General features: G+C 39.2%; 1 protein-coding gene across 1 annotated transcript in view; it reads right to left on the bottom strand.

The window, feature by feature from the left end:
• Positions 1 to 21,947, bottom strand: part of PCDH11X (protocadherin 11 X-linked) — a 378,197-nt gene that overhangs the window by 347,547 nt on the left and 8,703 nt on the right. The window contains exons 2-3 of the mRNA XM_062503181.1: positions 12,166 to 12,213; positions 6,592 to 9,078 (exon numbers count right to left, since the gene is read on the bottom strand). Of these exons, the coding sequence (XP_062359165.1) occupies positions 6,592 to 9,078; positions 12,166 to 12,213 (2,535 nt within the window). The remainder of the gene's footprint in view (positions 1 to 6,591; positions 9,079 to 12,165; positions 12,214 to 21,947) is intronic.

The following is a 21,947-nucleotide window of genomic DNA, read 5'->3' as shown; positions in this document are numbered from 1 at the left end:
TATTGCTCCCTTTTAATATATTCATAGAAACAAAATTCCTAATTGTTTCAACTAAAATAAATAAGGAAAAAAAAAAATCCGGGACAAGAAGATGATTACAATCAAAATAAATTTACCATAATCACCAACTGTGAAGAAGGATGGGTCACATTACTTTTTTCTCTTAGCAAAACTACGTTATCGAACACTATAGCACAACGTACTAAAACGTCTTTGTCTTTTCCTTTTAAAAAATTCCTTGCCCTTGATACCTTTCAGTAGGGCAGCTTGAACAGTTCATCGTCACTTCCAAACCCCTCTGGAGATGAGGCGATAAATTTCTTCGGCACCCAGAGACAGGACAAAGGGCTTTCTCGTGCTATTTCCTTGTTCTCATATTTGCTGGCTTAACATCATTGAGTACACGTACGACTTCAGAACATAACATCAGCTGCGATGGCCTTCAGAGCTGGCAAACAGAGAAACAGCATGAGAAAAGCCCTTTCCTGCAGCATTTTCACCATAAATTGTCACGTTTGCTTCCAAATTTCTACCAGATCTCAAGCACTGTGTGGTCTGGGATGTTCTAAGTAACCGACCATTTCTGGTGTGTGCGTGCTCCCAGCACAGGCAAAGATCTCTACACACAGAGCACAAATGCTGCAACAGAAGGAGACACAGAAATAGCTTCTGTGGAGATTATTCTAAGTTTCTTACTCCTTTTTTTTGCTTTATCCACTCAAACCCAAAGTGCTGGTGCAAGATTAGAGCTGTCAGAAGGCTGCTGCGCTACCTGGAGCAGGTTCTACAGGGTTTTTGTGGACTTCATGCAAAAGTATTGTTCCTAAAAGCATAAAATATTTTCTTATTTGAAGAATTATTTTACATCTTTAATCTAAATTTATCATCAACAGGATTAGCCCTAAAGATTCACAGAAATGAAGCCATTCTGATCAATTATTTCACAGAAAATAAAACACTATCAATACCACAGTCATCAAGACACCAGCCACTCACTGGTCAGGAAATTGCTCTCAACTGCAGACTATTGAGTGCAATACCTTCTGGGAGAAAACAGGAACATAAACAAGTGTGAAAATTAAACCAGAGTTAAGTCAGACTTCACTGTTAGCAATGATTTATAGTTAAGTAAGACATTTGAAATAGCACAGTTGAGTCACAAGGAGAAAAGAGTAAACTTTTCAGTTATTCCACTGAAAAAATGAAGTGAAATGCACTTAATGTTTGAAAAATCACATTGCTTCCACCCCAAAGCATGTGGCTGTTGGAGAGGGAGTTGTGTGTCATTCTGGCTTGCACAGAAATCACTCAGTTATTAATGCTGGAACCTCATTTACCAGCTTCAGTATCAACTCAGTCAGTGAGCTCTTACTGGGGGGAAAAAAAAAAAAAAGTGTCTTTGTTTCCTCTCAATTAGTTTTTGTGTTTGTTTGTTTGCTTTTGGGGGGGTTGTTGTTGTTGCTGTTGTTTTTATTGTCATATTTAAAATCTTTCATTACTTCCTCACACAAAACACAAATTTCTTTTTCACTCCTTTCATGCTCTTTTTTTGCTTCCTACTGTGAGGCAAAGGGGACACTTTCCAGATAGCCTCCCCATGGTTTTCTAGTGAAAAGCATTAAAAGACATCATTGAAGATTTTCTATCAGTGTTGCACAGAGGAAAAGCCTTTCCTTGACCAGCTTTACTTCAGTAGTGACACACATTTAAATAATTGCTTCTGACTCTCACACTTTTGACTCATATTTCAGTTAGAAATCTCCAAACAAATTTTTTAGGTGAAATGTATGTACATGGCAGCAGATTAGAACCACAAGCAATATTACCAGTCAGAAAATTAAGATAAAATAACGAGAATTCTTAGAATCATAGTAATCAGTTTTGATATGGCTTTTAGGAAGGGCTTATACCAACAGTTATTTAGCTAAAATTTAGGAGAAAATGTTCTTTGAGTGTAACTTACTCTGTATCTGTCAATATAAAATACCAGTGCTATGTCTATTTTCCATCTCAGAACATCAGCCCTGCCACTGATGATTACAGGATTCTCAATTAAACTCACTGTCATTGCACTAAACAAAAAATCCTGCAGCTAAAGATTCACAGAACAGGTGAGTTTCAGAGCTACTCTTTTCAGGAACACTGCTCTATTCCTTCCATTCACATCCTAAGCACACTGTGAGTGAAGAAGTGAGTGGGAAGCTGTAATGACATTTCACCACATTTTAAATCAGAACCCCAAATATCCCATAACTGCAAGCAGGTCTAAGCAGGCAGTGACAGAATCTCAGAACTGAGACAGTGGGGCCCCAAAATGCAAGGTATTTGAAATGAGGGCTCCTTCCCATTCCAATTTCTGTAAGGAGTGTAATGTCTATCTCCATCAGCTCCTAACAAACCAGCAGAGATCACTGTGGCAGCTGAAATTTCTATTCTTAAGTGTGGATAAGTTCTCAGGTAAGAGAATCCTGCCAGCTGAACTCCACTAATGAAGATTTGCATCAGCAAACATGACAAAAATCCACCTCCACACCTGTCCCCTCCCTCAGCAGCTTCCCCAACATGGTCCGGTGCAGCTGAATCCTCTGACAGATCTGAGACCAGTGGGATGCAGGCAGAACCCCCCTGAAAAAAGCAGAAAATCACAGATGCAGAGCACATTGCACCTTCCAGCTCCTCCTTCAATGAGCACTGAAGCTCCTCAGCAGCACCAAGTCAGAAAAAAGCTTGTTCTGAAGTTCAAGATGACAACCCAAAAAGATCACAGAACCCTTCCTGAGTGACCAGGTGTAAATTTGGCAAGATTTCTTTCCCCTGTCCCTACAGTATGCATTCTACTGTTTTCAAACAAAAGGCACATGTGAAATAGAATTCAGTAAGAAAAAAGGAACAAGAAGAAGAATGCACAGCAAGTTCTCATGAGTCTTTTCAGCTTTACCTTCTTTGAATCAAGCTGCCACAGATAAAACTGTGCTCTATAATTGTGCATGTTTTGACTAGACAGGCTGATACCTAGACAGGCATTTGAAATGTCTGAATGTTGTTTTAAAGTGCATGAGCAAAGATTTCAGATTTTGAAATTGTGTTACATGAAAATGAGACTGAAGAAAACTCTTCTCCCTTCTTCTCATCATTCCCGTGCAAATGCAAAGGGAATTAGAAGATTTTTGTCAGTGTGGAACACTTCACACAGTTGGCTCCCACTGAGGTGAATGTCAAAAATAACTGAGCTTTTACAAAGCTTGCAGACAAATAAACTTTAAAGATGCCATATGTTTCTGCACCAAAGAAAATTTCTGTGAGGCCCACGACTGCCAAAACAATGGAAATCTGATGACATGGAAAGTCAGTTTGATTTTTATAACACTCCAGATATCCTAGCTTGAAAAACCTTACTATGAACAGGCTCCTTCATAATTTATCACTTGGTAAAACTCCTTTAAAGAATTATCTCTACTACATCCCCCAAAATAGCATGGCACTCTGAAGGTCTATTGTCACTGGAGTTGATTAACTCCTCCTGGTAATTTCAGAATAATATCAGTACCTCTGCCCCTTGCCCTTTCTCACATACAAAGAGAGCAAATTTTGACTTCTCTCTTACATTAAGACCATACTTTCCCTCTTCAGCTTCCTGAAGTTTATGATTCAAAGTGTCCTCAGCTGCTTCAGGAGTCTCCAATTGCTTTCCCCATAAAAATGTCAGCCGTGGCACTGCTCTATTTATTTGCCCACATGACCACTAAAGAGATATTTTGGGTGTTTTTAGTAGAAAAACCTTTCCATCTTTGCTTGCATGCTTTTTGAGTACAACTGCTATAATGACTTTCTGTCATTTTATAGATCACTTAGACAAATTCAGCAGTAAAGCAAAGGCATAATTTCCTTTCTTTAAAGACCTGAATCAATACCATTCAGACAGACACAAAATTTAGAGCCTCCAAAGAAAACACATATTTTTAGCTGTAACACAGTATTATCTCAAATATCTGAGTAGAAAAGTTTTTCATGGACAAAACTAACAACAGTTGAGAAGAACAGCCTACAATAATATCAGTCCCCATTGCAAACTGAAGAGACACTTCAGTGAACAGAATCTTCTTCAGGCTCCTTCAGAACTTTTGGCTTGTAAGAGGTGTACTATGGTAAAAGTGATAAATGATTATATTCTCCCCTTACATCAGACATCTCATTTTCACTTTTCAAACTAGCACATCTCCCTTTTTAACTGAACTGGCTTTCAGTTCTCCAGTTGTCTGCAAAGTCAGAGAGTGCCTGACACAAAATCATCCTGAGCCACAGCAGTCCTGTTGGTTTCTGAGGCTGAAGGGTGGTGGGACAGCAGCTGGAGACACTGTGGCTCAGGATTATTTGTATTTATATTTGTTTCTCTTTTTTGCTGGCTAACAGAGACAACTCTCTAGTAGCCTGTCCTTATTCACCTTCCAGAGCCCCATGGGAGAAAAAAACTACCCGGATTATACAGAGCCAGGAGTGAGACTGACTTTTAAAAGATCTGTTGAGCTTTAGGAAGTTTTTTACTCCTTTTTACTTACCAAGAAATACAATTTTCATTTAGTCACAGCCCAACACAACACAAAGGATTTCCTCTAATGGCCCAACTTATGAAAATAATGCATTAATGAAATGACATAACTTTATTTTTTTTAAAAATTGTGAATTTATGTGTTTAAAGGTGAATGCCGTTTCCAAATTAGTGTAAAGGGTCATTGTGGTGATTAGTTACCCTTCCTCCAAACAAGGTGTTCACTGTCATGCAGAACAACATCCCTAAGAGAAGGATAGCTGCAATTTTAATAAAATCAGTGCCAGCAGTAATAATAATCTCTTTTCTTATCTATGCATCATATGATCCTAACAACGTTAGGTGCAGCTCTGTGAAGATAAACTGGTATCAGTTAGCGAGCATTAAAAAAGCCCCACAGCTCTATTCTGCTTTTCCAGATAGGAACCCCCTGTCACAGACCTTTAAGGCACAGATAAAAGGAAATGCTCTTTCCCCCAGCCAACTTCTGCAGAAGAGAATTGCTTCCCGTGCCACTTTCCAGGTTTTTACAGCCACAGAAGGGACTTTGAGAGTCACGAGCTCGCTTTCTTTGTTGGCAGCATTAGTGCACCACAAAGTGTGTTTCAGCAGACAATGGCAGAACCTTTTTGACTCACAGGAACTGTAGCAGAATTCCATTGAAAAAATCACTTAGATCAGGCCTACAGAAATGCTGAAAACAGCACTGCCCTTTCCTCAGAATTATGGGAGTTCAAACAGATGAACAAACTGGCAAGAGGCTTTTCTGATATGCAATTTAACCTAACACACTTAAATACATTTCTTTAAAAATCCACAGTGATATAGATTACCATACAAATTCATGTTGGTAAAGGCAACGAAATAGAACAAAATAAACAACATATCCTGAAATTTTCAAAGATATGATGACTGCTCTGAATTGATGCACATTGTTATCATTATAGTTGTAATAAAACAAAGTTCCCAGAAAAAAAAAGAAAATCAGGTGGAGGAAGAAATTTACCAGACTCAGTCATGCTGAGGATTTGTTCGCAAGCAATATATTAAGTTCAACATATTATCAAGTTAAAATGTATCATCAATAATAAATTAAACACTCCTTAAGTGTTACTTCAATGATTAATTCCTTGACCAACTAAAGCTTAACTAGAAAACTATCCCCACTGAAAACTTTGTGATACCTGGGAAAAAAGAAGTAAACAGAAAAGTTTTATTAAACACTTTAACATATTGATAAATATTAGGTTCTATTTCCAGTGTCTTCAAGCTTTTCTGTAGGGTCTGGAAGAATAAGGCGTACTTGAGCTCTCAATTTATTATTAATTTGAAGCTGAGGATTCTTTAGACATTTCCTTTGTTGTACTGCATTTTTAATAAGCTAATAATACCTGGTTTATCAGGCAGAGCAGCAAATAAGTGAGATCAACTATGCTGATGCTTCTAATTTTTCCCTAACTTTGCCTGTCAGCTGTGCCATCCCACCAGACTTAAGGCTCCCTCCAGTCTGAAAATGGCACTGGAACTCTCGGGGATTTGAAATTCCTCACTTGCTCTTGAGAGACCTTGAAGCAAAGCTACGCCCAAATGAAGGCTGCAATTCCAGACTCCATTAATATTAAGAACCACTTATGAGCTCCTGCACAGCTTTATTGCTTTCCACCTGGCCTAGATTGCTTGGATGCTCGAGCACACCAGGCTGAGGGGACAGTCCCACTCTGAGCCCCCGGAGCTGCTCCAGGTCCTGCGGTGAGGTGGGAAGTGCCATGCTGCCATCTGCAGTCAGGACACCACCACAGGGATCTCTGCCTGCTCCATCTCCTCACAGACAACACTCCTTTCCTGGCTCATTTTCTCCCTCACCACTCAGGAAGCTCGAATGGTTTGTCTGACAATGCCTCGACCAAATACGAACTCACAAAGTTTTACTCCATGCAGGAGAACTTATCCTGCAGCGCTTCGAGCTGGAGTTATAGGATTGGCAAGGTAAGGAGGGGAGGAAGAAGAAAGCACCTTAGAATTTTAAAACCTTAAAATTCCATTACCTGTCTGGTGTGTATGGGGCCTGGGGTCTTGAAGCCTCCTTGACAGCTGCATTCAGAAACACTGTAAGGGTCCGAGCTGCTGGATGAGCACTTGGAAAGTGAGTCACAGCCCACCACAAAGGTGTTATCTAGAGGCAATTCCTGAATGACATGGTGCTTCTTGGGGGGGACAGGAGTCTCAGGTTTAATTTGAAAGGTAGGCTGCGGAGAAGCAGACTTGTAGTGCTTTGCTAAGTCTGGGCTATCAGGTTTAAATGTGGTTGGTGTGGTGGCCCAGTTATATTTTCCCATAGTCTGTTCTTCTAGCTCTACGGGAATGTCTAAAGTGCCATTTATGTGCTCGTGGCCAGGATCATCAGGCTTAGACTCTTCAATAGTCACAAAGTTGAGGAGGAGACTCTTTGGAGAGCGCTTCTTCTTCTTCTTCTTTTTCTTGATCTGCCTATTCTCTTGGTTGGGAGAAACCCATTCACCACTCTGCTTATTTTTTTGGACAACCTTGTGCCTGGGCGTCTGGCGGCACCGGACTAAAGCGGTAACAAAAATTACCAGAATAACTGTCATGGTGCCTGCAATAATGGCAATGATGATCTTGACATAATCATTGGTCTGTGGGGTTATCTCACCATCCCCAATGTTCTGGCCAACTGGAGTTTCCATATTCCTACGCACCAGCTCTTGCACGTAGGAGCTGTTGGTGACCGTCTCGTTCACAAACAAGTGCACAAGAGCTATGGTGTAAAGAGACTCCGGCTGTCCCAGGTCGTTCACCTTGATCACCAGTCTGTGCAAGCCATGATCTGATGTAATTACTTTCTCTTTCAAAGTAATATTGCCTGTTAATTGGTCAATGGTAAACAAGCCCCTGGAGTTCCCACCTATGATGCTATAGCGGAGCTCTGCGTTCATTCCCGTGTCATTATCAACTGCAAAGACTTTAGTGACTACAGACCCTGGGCTGGCTGACGTTGGGACCAACTCATAGGAATAATTAGATGAGGGGATAACAAAAACGGGCCTGTTATCATTTACATCAACAACATTGATGGTCACTTTGGCAGTTGAGGAACGCTGCAGTCTTCCTCCATCCACTGCTTTCACCTGGAAAGTGTATGACCCCTGCTGCTCCCTATCAAAGGTAATATTAGGTCTTATTACTCCAGTAAGTGGATCTATAATGAAATTATCTCTACCATTTAAAATAGAGAGAGTGACTGCAGCGTTGTCTCCCGCGTCAGCATCCGTAACTGTGATAAGCCCCACTGTGCCATACATGGGCAGGTTTTCTGGCACATAGAAATTATATTCATTGTGTGTGAAAGCAGGGCTGTTATCATTCTGGTCCAGCACTGACACCGTCACGGTAGCATTGGTCTGCAAAGGTGGCATCCCGTTATCCTTAGCCAGCACAGTGAAAGAGTACCTGTCTTGCTTTTCTCTGTCCAGCTTTCTCACCGCTGTCAGGATGCCTGTACGGCGGTCCAGGTTGAAAATTGGGGGTGCATCAGAACCCAGGATGTAGCTGATCTCGGCATTCCGCCCGCTGTCAGCATCTGTGGCACTGATCTTGGTCAGCTGAGTACCAGGAGCATTGTTTTCAGGGATGGAAAGGCCTATGATAGGCTGTGTGAAAACTGGGGCATTGTCGTTTTCATCTTTAATTTTGATCAGGAGCATTGCAGACTGGTTTAAGGGAGGCTTCCCTGAATCTGAAGCCACTATTTTGATGGCATATTCCCGTGTAGCTTCATAGTCTAGAAACGTGGCTGTCTCCAGGAGAAACTGATTATCAAACACTGGTTTTAGCCTGAAAGGGACATCATGATCTGTAAAACAGGTAACTTTCCCATTCTGATCAGCATCCTTGTCCATCACTGTTATCAAAGCAATTTTTGTATTAAGGGGAGCCTTCTCAGACAAAAGCACTGTCCCATTCACGGGGTTGATGATGTACCTCGTGTCTATTGATGGGACATTGTCATTGATATCTGTGACATTAACAGTCACTGTGGCTCTTGAGGGAGTCGAGCTGCCATCGCTTGCCAGAACAGTCAGTTTGTGCACAGGAGATTCCTCCCTGTCCAGCGGCTCCCTGATGGTGATGAGGCCAGTGGTGTTATCGATGGCAAAGAGCCTTTTGGCCAGGCTGGAGATCTGGTTGCTGAAATAGAAGTGGATCTGTGCATTTGAGCCCAGGTCTGCGTCGGTGGCGTGGAGCTGGGACACAGAGGTGCCCACGGGGGCGTTTTCTGGCACGCTGACCTCGATGTCATTCTCTTTGAACACCGGGCGGTTGTCGTTGACGTCGGTCACTGTCACCTGCAGGATGGCAGTGCTGGACCTCGGGGGGCTCCCACCATCCTCAACTTTGATTTTCATCACATAGGTGTCCTTCTGCTCCCTGTCCAGGATCTGTTGGACAATCAGTTGAGGCCACTTATCTCCCTCAGGTGTCTCAGTTATGTCAAGACCAAATACATTTTGGCCCTACAAGACACAGAAAGGACACACTTTAGCTTGACAGTGCATTTAAACAGAAAAATATCACATTATTTTTTTCTGAAATTGTCATCGAATATATATTTTAAATTATACTCTATACAGGAATATACATTATTTTTTTTAATATTTATCTTCATTTCCCCGTATCTAGTTTTGCTTTAAACTTTTGCTTTTTGCTTTTTTCTCCAGAGCCTTGAGAAAGCTTCAGAGCAAACATGGCAATAAACAGATACTCTAGGAAAAGGGGAAATGTGGGAGTGGTGGCGATTTTTTTCATCCAGATCCTCTATTTCTAAAGAAAACTTATTAAATTCCTGGACAGATGTAATTCAGTTTCTCTGTTGTATGAGTGAGTGTGGAAATGAGGAATGAAGCCAAAGTTCAGTCACTGAAGGACCTATTCCAATATTCAATTTCAAGGAAACCAACAAAGATAAAGGGATTATTTCTCTGTATGTGGAACAACTACGGACATGATCTGAAACCATTAGCATAAAAGAAAAACAAAAACAAAAACAAACCAATACCACCATTGATAAAATGCTTACTACGTAATTCAGATGTCAGATGATACGGAAAAAACAAAGTCCTAACAGTTCATCAGAAATATATTTAAAAAGTCATTAAAACTATTCCTGTACTCATCACTATATGTTTTAGATTTGTAGTGAAAGTTACAATCCCAGTGAACAAAGAAGACCTATTTTCATTTCAAAAAATATCACAGAACTGCAAGATCAATTTGAAAATGATCAATATTTTTCATGGGGTTTGTTGAACATCTCTGGAACTGCACCAAAATGCTGCATATATTACACAAACACAGCTTTTTTAGAAAACAGTAGTGCTGACAAATCTGCTAAAATAAATATCAGAATCTAGAAACTAAATCCCCTCTCCCTCTGCTGCTTCAGACAAACAGGAATTAAGAATAGTGTAAGTATCCCCTTTTCTCATATCTCACCACTTAGAGGAATGATGAAAAGGCAGATTTTCAGCCACATCTTCCATAAGGGCAGGACTAGAATGCAGATGGCTTATGCTGAATGCATTGGATGACCAGAGAAAAGAAGGCATAAACAAACTGTGGACTAAACAGGAGTTTCTTTTTATGTGTAATATTTGCAATAATTAACAACTGTTCTCTCTCTGCTCATTTTTCTCATCTTTCACCCTCACTCAGGTAACTGCCATATAATCACAGATGGGCTTGGAATGGAAGTGACTTTAAAAATCCTCTCATTCCAACCCCTTGCCACAGGCAGGTCCAGTTGTGTTCTGAACTGGTTTGAGATACAACAGGACAAAGCAAAAGAAAATGTTCCCAGTGTTGAAGATTCCTTATTTGTCATTAGTTGCAAAAGATTTGTATTCTCAGTATCTTGCTACCCGCCACTAAGTGAATGCACTTACAGCTTCTGCACACTTCTGAGTGAGGCTGGGCTTTCACTGATTTGATTTCTCAAAGCCAGATTTTGACCCTGCATAAGCCATCTTTCATTTCATGGGACAAAACTATTCATCCACACATCCAAAATTACTGTGCCACTTGCACAGCATTTGTGGCAACATTAAGTTGCAACTGGGGGCAGTATAAAGTAAGCTGGAACACATTTTGAAGTAATAAAACAAATACAGATTTGGCTTCTTTAGCAGAAGGCATGAAAATATAAGCCCTGCAAATTGTTTCTAAATCAAGATATACATTTTGAACCAATTAGGGTAAATTTTGGAATGGTAATTCTATGCTGATAGGAAGCAGAGCGTGAGTTTCCTCTTCATATTCAATCTGGCTAGCAGTTATTTGCAATAAATTTCATAATTACAAAGAAACTATAAATTATATATTCTATGCTTTAACATAGATTCCAGAGGAAAGAAAATGACAGAAGCCAGAGTAAATGCAACCTGTCAGCTCTCTTTACTTCTTTATTTGCACCCAAGCTGACAGATGGGCACTGATTATTCTGTCATTGGAACCCACAACTACAACAAGAACTTCATACAGACTTTGAATTCACATGTGTGTGCCCATCTCTGCTTTTCTCCTCCAGTATGGGAGAGGGGTTTTTCATCACAGCAGACGAGCGTGATATAAAATATGGTTCTTTAGCTCCCCAGTACTAGCAGTGAATGACTAGAGAACAGAAAAGAATGCAAAGATCTTTTCCAAGTTCATTATTAAAACTTGAATAATTTTCTGCGAATAGAAATATTACCCATGTCTATTTCTTCCTATTCATTACAGGTCTAGATATCTTTCTAAACCACAGATAAACCATTACAGAGAAGTAGACTCTCTCTTAATTCTAGCAAGACTATTTCATGTTGCTTAAGAGATAAGGTTAGGTGTGACATCTTGCAAATTAACAAACACATTTTCTAGGAACAGATAGTTCTCACTTTCTAAACATTCAAAAAATGGATGAAACATTCAATAAATATATATATATTAAGATTATAAATATCTAATTCTCTCCATTATAAACAAAGAAATTGAGAGCTAGAATGAGAAACGTGAACAAAAACTTCAGGATTAATTTATTAATGTTGAAGTAAATGGCTCTATCATCATTATTAGTTCAGTGAAGTTAAAATTTCCATTAGGGTCAGATTTCAATTGGGACGAACTGCACCTCAGTCACCACATTATCCCAGTGATCTGAAGGATTTGTTCACACTGGGAAGGGCAAGGGTCTATTGGAAAAGCACAATAGATAATTAACAGTTATAGAATACCTTTGCCCATGAGAAATAATCTGCTCCATCAATATTTATACCCTTACAGAAGAATGGGAGTGAGAAATACCAGAGATCAACTTTTTAAATTTCAAAATGCAATTAAAGCACTAACTATTGGAGGCAAACCGAAGTTGTGCCCATCTCAGAGTCTGGATTAGGTTAAAGAGGTTCTGACCCTGCTCACGAGATCCTTCATGGGATCCCTCAGGGGCAACGAGGAGCTCTGTTACCTTATCCAATTTTCATAGCAGCCTTTTCCATGGATTGACACACACAGTCTCTCAAATAATGAAGCATTCTTGCTGAGCACTCCCTACTGTGTATATTTACCTGGTCATTTGTAATGGATCCAAATGTCCTTTTCGGAGCTGTTTTGGGCTGCCATGAGAATAGAAAATTAGAGAGTATTTTAAAAATTGGAACATTTAGGTGGTTTCATAAATACATAATCAATGACACATGGACACATAGTGTGGTGAACTAGAACAGCTTCTAAGTACCACAGACAGGACTGGATGTGACAAGGTGCACCAGAAGTCTTCACACAGATATTGCAGTATCATAGCATTTCACCACAGGAGTTTGTTAAATCTGTGGGGTACTGACTGCCTGGACATTGTTGGGAAGAATGGGAAAATAGCTAAGCTTCTGGTTAATGCTGATAACAGAGACACGGTCCACTGCCCAAAACATCCTATGGACTTACACTGGCACAGCAGTAAGTTGGCAGAAAGCAGGAATTTCTCAGAGAAGGGGGGAAAGGAAAGAATATTGTGCTAAATAATGCTACAAACCCAACTGCTTGTAATACAAAGTACTCAAATCGAGAGAGGCTACCAGCGGTTATTCCTTAAAACACAAATTATGTAATTGTGTGTACCAAGTATCCATTGTTAGCTGACAAAGGGTAGATCAAGGCTGTCCTCAGTCTTCGTTCAAAGGAGGATTCTGAACCTCCAGAGAAAGCCACAGGAGCAGAGACAGCTCATTGTTTTGCGGCTACAGCTTCACCCTACACTTATTATCAACACTTCAGGCACTGTAAATGACAAACACATCACATGAGGTCCTTGGTTTGACTGAATCTCAAACAGAAGTCAAGGGCCATGCACAGCTCAAACTTTTACTAATATTCTACAGTAAATCATTTCACTGAGTATTGCAACAAGCTAGAAGTACACATTTATTACATCTCAACAATCGTCTTAAAAGGAAAAAAAGGAAAAAGAGGAAGAAAAATATTAAAAGGTTGGTTTCTCATCAGAAAATAAATCAGTAATTTATTAAGTAATTAAATAAAAACCTTTGGCTGAAATGTAGCTGAGTCCAAAGGACCCTCAAATCTTTTCAGAAAGGCCAGCAAATAAGGCACATTTGCTAAATGCTGGTTATTTCACATGGAGCAACACAGAAAATCTTTGCAGGTCTTCTGCAGAGCTACAAGACTGCTCCCAGACACTTTTTCATTGCCTGTTTTTGCCAAGACATATGGAACTGCCCTGTGACTGTGCTGTCTATCAGCAGAGAGGAGAGTACAGCAGCACAACTTCAGTTCTCAGTGCAGAAAAACACACCACAGTCACACAGTGGATTACTTTTCTCTAAAATCTGAAAATTAAACTTGCATTTTTCTTTCAAAGGAGATACTTTGGTTGTGAAATTGTGAATTGCCAAAGCCAAGTTAACTCCTTAAACACAAAATATTCCACATGGCAGGCAATAATGGATCTGTGTGTCTATAATGGGTGCATAGGAATGCACTCAGATCCAAACTACCCTAAGTGGTGTAGCTCTAATAAAGGTCCCTTGTCTGCTATTACTCACCCAGTGTGCAATTTGCTGTCCATGCATTCTAGAAAATTACCATTTGTTGGACAGCTGTCCTGCTTAAAGACTCCACAGCCACTCCTCTTATGACATCCCACAGCTTATAACCCAAAGTTACTGGAAATAAGTGTCATTAGTACCAGCAGCTACCTTACAAAGTGAGTGGCAGAGCTTCAAAGGAGAAAAATAACATTAAAAGGTAAGAATTCTTTATAATGCACACCTCAGCAGAGTTGCTTACAGATTTGAAACACTCTCTTTATCAAAGCAATGCAGCCTTTTAATTTGCAGCCCAAGATTCTTAAGACTTTTGTTCAATTTATGGCTTTCTGTCAGTGTCATGCACTGTTTCCACTGGTATCAGGTCTACTACTTAAACTTCAGAATTTTCAACTTTAGAAACTAACCATTAGAATGCAACTTTAGGAGCTAAACTTTAGAACTGCAAGCTTCAAGCAAAGTTCCTTCCTTTAGAGAAACTTTGACCAAACATGGGAGGTCAACAGCTGCAGGTAACAGCCAGGGAGCCAACCTCCCCTCTTAATCTCCTCCATTATAGCTGCTCAGAAATATTCACAGACATCCTACTGAACAAAAAGCTACATTTTCAACACCCTGAGGATATTCAGATTAAGGTATTAAACATGTTTGAGCTTTGCTCTGAATTCCCATGATAAAACTCCAGACACCTGACTTGCCTTTCAGTGGGTTTCTGCCTTTGGAGTCTCACTATAGATATATAATGAAGAAAAAAAAAAAGAAAAAAAATAAATATTTCTATCAGGCAACAATACACCCAACAAGTGCATTTTTATATTTGCATTATACAAGGTGACAGTTACATATTTGCTCTATTTCCTAGCTGAGAACAGGCACAGAACCGAGGATGTGCGAGAAAGAGAAATAAATGAGTACAAGCCTCCAATGCAGCCTTTGGAGGAGAGCAGTAACAATTCTGTACAGCTGCTCAGAACAGCTCCTAAATCACAACCTCATTTCGCCTGGACAGCCAAAGGCAGTGTCTGAGCTCCCCGTGGCACAGCTGGAGCTCGGGGTGAGCACTGCCAGGTGTTGGTGAGGGGGGGAACCTGCTGTGCCCTCCCGCTCCTCAGCACATCAGGCAGGAGGGAAAATACAAAGCAGGAAATACAAACCACCCCGACAGCTCTGAAAATTCCTCTCCCCTAAAGCAGGGCCTGTGCAGCATCCCCAGCTCACAGTGATTTCAGTGAGACTGGGGGTAATGGATATGTGGGGATTTGGTTTGTGGCAAATGGGATAACAAAATATAAAATAGATAGAAACCCTTGTGCTTTGCTGAAAAGGAGTAGAAACATCTGCAAATCAACATCTATGAAATATGTGTAGTCATTACCTCATTCCCTCCTACATATACAAGCACACACAAATTCATCTTTAAATGCATGACACCTTCATTAACAATATTCCATAGTCTAACCTCTGATGCTGCAGCATCTCCAACATATTGTTTAGCAAGATTGTCCTCTTTGACCTAACACCCTTCTAAAGCTCAAGTACGGCCAGGAGAAAAATCACTGTATCCTGCCTTTATGTTTACACTTCTAGGAAAATATGCTGACAAAACAAAACTTCCATCTGAATAGCAGGAGCATCTCACACACACACAGAGACACACACAGAACCCCCCCACACCCCCAGAAACACAAGGAAATTCCTGCATGGGCACGGACAGCACCGCAATGTGCCTGTGTCACTGCTTTATGAATGCTGATTGAAAAATCCACAACCTTAACTCAGAACATTCACAACCCATGTGGTCAAAAATATAGCAGGATGAGAAAAAAATTCTAGCAGCAAAGAGTTTACATCCTCCACTTGGAACAGATTTCTCCCAGCTTCCACAAGCAGGCTTTAGGAATTCCAGACCTGTCACAAGCACTGCAGAAATGACCTGGCCATAAGCCTCTCTCAAGGCCTTCACTCTGCAGGGTTTTGTAAAAATCAAAATAAGAAAGAGTGTTTGCGTGTGACATTTAACTGCCACAGGATCAGTCATGCTTTTGAAAGAAATAAAGCTATACTTTTTCAAGGAATGAAAACTTATCCTCTTTTTATTACTCTCAGAAAATAACAGTGAGACTCCCATATTAAACTGTAAAAGTGTGTGACGTATGCGAGTGCAAGATGCCACTTCACTGCACATGGGGAGATAATAAATAATACTGCAATTTCAGAGTAATAAATGGGAGACGGTGGCTGAGAAGAAATACAGAGACACTGAATTCTAAAACTCAGCAAATAAAAGTCTTTTCACCATACTGATCAAGGAGTGTAGGGCATAAACCAAAAATGTATTTTCTGGTGCTGGATTTCTCAGGGACTTGACTTCCTCCTCCAGTGTTACTGACTCCTATTTATCTGACTCACTAGAACAAGAGCAAGATAAAAAAGAAGAAACATTTCTTTACTGTAAGGCAGCAACTTGAGTCTGAAAGTCAATTTTGAAAAGAAATCTCTTGCTACCTGTGTGTATTGAAAGTTCCAGCAAATAAATTGTCCTGACTTTCCAGTTAATGAGTTATATTCTGAGGAAATGCTTTCCTGTGAGTTTGGGATCAAAAAATCTTAAAAGTATATTTGATTTATACTTCAATATATAGTTTTATACTCAAGAATATATTCCTTTCTAAAAATAAAAATAAAGCTCCAATTACACTCTAATTGAATGCACTTGAGCTATTTCTTGTCTTAAAATCAGAGATGGAATTTATATAACTGATTTGCAAGAGAAATTTAAGAATATTAGAATGGCTTGTTTAAAAGAGAAACACCAAACACTCATCATTCCATTCCATTTCAGTTTTTCTGCTCGGTTTTTGTTCAATGTTTATATTCCTTAATATCAGTTCAGCCATGAATATACACTAAAAATTATGGCTAATGGACAGGGATTTTCCTCCAAAAGGAAAAAAAAAAAAAAAAACAAAGAAACCATAAGACCATGGAACACCATAAGTCAATATTTAAGCATGAAGAACACCAGCTTCAGAAGGTAAATACAGTTTCCATCTCCTGTTGCAGAGGTCTAGATTAGTCTCAGCAGGTAATGTGAATCCTCCAATAAATTGCAAACTGAGACAAACCCTCCCACAGCTCACGGGGAAAAAAGCAGAGAGTGGTGAATGTTAGGAGCAAGGTGAGTGATGGGGTGCATCTCCCCAGCAAGGTTCATGCCAGAATAAATAACACAGCGCAGGAGTTATTTAGCAGTGTGACTGCCCTCTCACAAAGTGTGTTATTCCAGAAAAAGCAAATTAAACAAAGGCAGGTGAAGCCATTTCTGCCCAGTAACAACTTCTATAACCCAAGTCAAAGGGGAAATCCAAGCTTTCCCAGGTCTGGGTCCACACAAAGTACTTTCCTGAGGGTAATTCAGTCACTCCTAAAACAGATGTTCCCAAATAACAGCTCACATATTGCTTTGGTACAATAAAGCTCCATAACAGGCACACACAGAGATTGGACCTGAGGCCTCTTCCTCAGTGAAAAACATGAGCAGCTTTGGGGCAGCTACCATGATTCCAGCTAGGAAGGTGCAGGGGGGCAGAGCAGAACTGGAAACTTCCCCCAGCCCCCTCCCAGTGTGACCATAGCCCCCAGTGAAACACCCAGCACAGTGCCCAGAGAATCCATCCTGCTCTGAGACACTTGCTGGCCAAGACAGCATCTGGGGTGGGACCAGGGACAGGGAGGGACAAAGCACCCTCTGGGGATGGTAATGTGCTCTGAATAATTCAAGGTGAAGTTTAGCCTTCCTATTCGAAAAACATGATGTAAACAAGTGATTCTACCAGACCAAAACCATTGAAATATTTCATCCTGAAATCCAGCAAAAATCTATTAACTTGTGTCCATCATCTGGGGAAGTGGCCATTAGCATGAAAACTAAAGCACAGCTCAAACAATTTAACTTGAACAGTATTTAAATAATTTTCAACTCAGGCACAAAGACTTGGTCTATACCTTGATTTGTCCTCTTAATTATTTTTTTCCTTTATCGTAGAGGTTTTAGCGTATTGTTAGGATTCTTGCATACTAAGCTGTTAAGCTATGAACAATAATTCAATTTATTATGTTCATGAAGCAGTCGGCTAAACAAACAGTGGATTCTGAATTCTAAGGTTTAGTTGGGCATGTTACTGTTTTTAAAACATGCCTAGGATGTTCTACCAAATACTACATCTGTCATTATTCATCAGGTTCACAGATACTGAAAGAACAGAGAACAAGTAATCTCCAAGACAGGACTGAGTCACTGTGCTCACAGAAATCTGCAGGACTGCTCCCTACAATAAAACAGGTTTCAGTTGTTCCATGGATTCAAAATAGAGCACTATCTTCAAATCCTCGGGTGACACTACAAAACTCAATTTTTTATGCATTCTACCTACAGAGTCAAAGCTCTGCTTGCACACTCAATTAACCTTACTGGCAACATAAGATGAGGCCTACTGTGGTTATATGTGGAAGCACCCATTGTGAAATGTAAAATTAAGTGAAATCTGTTTTGAAATCCAGCATTATGGCTTTTAACAAAACAACAAACCTATACTGAATTAGTGAAAGTGAGTATGACAGCTGAAGCCATGAAGCTTCCAAGAGGGCTAAGCACGATTAAAGTTTTTCCTTATTATGCTCTTAGGCACAATCTGATTAGTTCCAACAGCTGCCCAGCAGGAAAAGCCAACCCATCATCCCACAGGAATATTCAAATAAAGCACCTTTAGCTTTCAGTGGCCAGATCCAGGTAGCACACAGCACTGCAGCATGAATTCTTGTCTCCTGATTTACAGTGATGCTCATTTCAAATGCAAATCATGGCAGAAGCTCCTGATCAGCATAATATAAGCTATTAAAACCTTTCCTGATGGATACACTTGTTCCACCTGCAACATACAAAGGAGGAAAAGAAAGGGGGAGTGGGAATCCACTATGCATAAATGTTACTCAAGTCTTTGTTAAAGGCAATGAGTAACAAAAAAGGAATTTTCTTTGCTACCTTGCTTGTGAAACTCAGTAGCCTGAAGCATATGCTGTGCTGTGACAAATGTGCCGTTGAACTTTAAAACAAGATTCAAAATAGATTCTGAAAGATAGAGAATAGCTTCTTCACTCCTGTTTGCAGGAACTCTTGGAGCATTATCTGAATATTCCAGTGCCCTGGATGTGAAGATAGGATTCCAACAGCCACAGACACAGAACTGACTGTGAAAGGTTTCAAGCCTGGGACAGAGATTTTCAGCCAGCTGGAACCCTGAATCATGCACTCCATCATGAAATAATTTTGAAATTATCATTAAAGTTAATCGATAAAGACCAGACAGTTTTTAATTCCACAAAGGTAAATTCACATCTTCAGAAGGCTTGTCTGTTTTTCCATCTCCTAAACACAGAAAAACTTGGGAGAAAACCATATTTCTATACTGCAGTTTTCTGCCATGGGTAGCAGAGCATGTTCTGGTTGTATCTCTGGTCTTTACTTCCCACCGTTGCTCAAGCATATACACATTTGAAATATGAACCAAATTAATTTTATTTCTACCTAATGCAATACAATGGGCATGGATATTTGTAAAAAAATGTCTTTGCACAGTTTCTCATCTCCTCCATGAGCCTGTAGAACTATATCTTTAAGTGAAATAATAAAATGCAACAAAATTTACTTATTTTATCACTGCATCTAATGCACATTTCAAAGACAGGGCTGTTATCATAGTATAAGAATGCCACCAGTGGGCTGGTGTAAGCAGAAATTAAAACAAGTGATCATCACAAAATGTGGTGTCTACAACTTGCCAGTATTCTGAACACTCCAATTTTAAAATTTAACATTTTTACAAAATACACAAAAAATGCCACTGGAAAAACTGAACTGCACATATGGGAAAGAAAAGAAAAAGAAAAAAAAAAACAAGGAAAGAAAAGGATAAGAATGTTAGAATCACCACTGCTGGGCAAGAAATCTGTGAGCCTCAAACTGGCAGAAGTTCAGGAATAGCTTGGGAAAATATTCTGGTGGTTCCCAAGAATCTGATATCAAATGTTAGAGCGAGATACAAGATCAGAGGAAAATCATTTTCATGCTGCAAGGCCACACTTAGGTCAGGCTCAGGAATCAGTGCCTGCCCCTCCTCTTCCCCTTGGCAGGAAAACTGCAGGCTTTGGAAACAGAGACCAGCAAAGACTGAGAAGACCAAAGTCCAGCTCAGATGATAAATGAAGGTGTCCAGCAAAGATCATAAGGTCTTACCATAACACACTTCAAAACCCAAATAACAATATCAGAAGGATATTAAAACAGACATTAAAACACACACAAGGTCCCATTAGACACAACTCCATTGCCAAGAGCTCAGGATGATGCTGGCAGTTGAAGGTTTGGATTGTTCAAATGAGGGTTTTTTATAAGGGAGGGGCTGGATTACCTCAGAATTTAAAAAAAAAAAAAAAGCATTAATGTAGAATCTCACAAAGCAGCAGGTAATCTGGAAACTTCAAGGAACTCATTCAAGATCTGATATTGTACAAGCATAGAAAGTATCTTGGATATTCATCATAAACAAATACTTCATTTGTGTAAAACAATAAAGTGTGAAACCATTTATTGCAAAATAAGAAAAGGTAATAGGAAAGTTCTATCAGTGTTTTAGGCTCTGTTTATAAGACTGACTTTCAAATTACAATATTCACAGTATTTCTTGCCTTTCCCAACAAATGCCAATTCACAAAAAAGTGGTAAATGCCAGAGTACTATTTTCAATATTAGGTGGGAAAGAGAAAGAGGAACAAATTAGAAGTTTCTCCTTTGTTTATACCTTTAAATCTGCTGCAAAAAATTATCCTGAAAAACCCCTAATGGAAATGAGGGTGAAAATTATATGGCTGGGGTTAAGATGAAAATGTATTCTCCCAGTGAAAAAAAACATATAATATCCCAGCCTGAAAAGCACAGAGGAATATCCTGACTCAAAAGAAAAAGGGAAAAAAAAAAAAAGAAACAGAAAACGTCAATTTGCTTGAAAAAGCAAAAAAAAAAAACTACAATTATTTGACTTTGGAACATCAGCAATAACCAAAGCAAGAATACATCACATTAATAGAGCCAGCAATTACAGCACAATGAGAGAAAAATGTATTTCAATACTGAGAGCTGATGACTCAGAACTCATTTCTTTTAGCAATGTTTCTTTTTGTTTCTTCAGAATTGTCTGAAATAGTCTTTGCTACATGTCCCAGCTTCAAAAGCTCTACAGGACTTAAGTGTTCAGACCAATTATGTTTCTGGGTTAGAGAATATAAATTATTTTGCAATACACCTTTCTTTCAGGAATAAAAATAACTGCACTAATGCAGTCAAGTGCCATGAACCGTAGATGACACTTGATTTAAATATATTCTTTGATAGCTCTTTCTTCTTAAATGGAAGGAAAATATTCTATACAGTATATCTGGGGGGAAACTAGCTAGGATATTTAAATATTTATTCCTAAAATCCAATATTTGAAAGCTAGAAGTAAAATTAAAATTAAGATCACATTATTACTATAAAAACTGCTTTAATATTTTAATTGTGTATTTTATGACAACTTAAACCAGGAAAAACTGAAAGCACTTCTCCTATTTTCTAAACATATCCTAAATATTGGAAATCTTCAAATCTTCATGCCCCCTAGACGGGATGAGTTGGACAAAAGAAAAATCTTCTGAAACCAATATTCACATTTATTATGCTATGCTTTACTCAACATTTTTAAAATAGCAGAATTTTTTGAACACCTCATAAGTACATATGAAAAGCAACAGCTATTCCTTAATAACTTGGAATTTTTAATGATCAGAATAATACTAGGATCTGCTGGAAATCTAATTCAAGGTTTCTCATGACAGCCATCCAAAATGCAAGTAAGCCATGCACTGATGTAGCCACTGCAGAAAGTAAAGGAAGCAGAAAAAAGTAATCCTTGCAAATTTAATCTGAAACAAGAATTACAGTGGATCCAAAGAACTTTTAAAGTACATGCAGTAACCATGAGCTGACATTCTTGCAGAACTTGTGGTAATTGTTTTTAATTTGATTTTTTTAAAAAATGGTCTTTAAAATGTTTCATGCCAGGATGGTGACATTTACTGACTACTGTTAACTAAAAAAAAATAATACCAAAAACAGTTAAAAAGCTGTTGGATACAAGATGGCCAGTATATCAAGCAGATGCAGTAACACAATTTATAAATAAATGGTCTGA

Source organism: Cinclus cinclus, chromosome 15 (assembly GCF_963662255.1).
Source record: "Cinclus cinclus chromosome 15, bCinCin1.1, whole genome shotgun sequence".
In the NCBI taxonomy this organism is placed as follows: domain Eukaryota; kingdom Metazoa; phylum Chordata; class Aves; order Passeriformes; family Cinclidae; genus Cinclus; species Cinclus cinclus.
The sequence above is the reverse complement of the archived record's forward strand: the minus strand, read 5'-3'. Positions and strand labels throughout refer to the sequence as shown.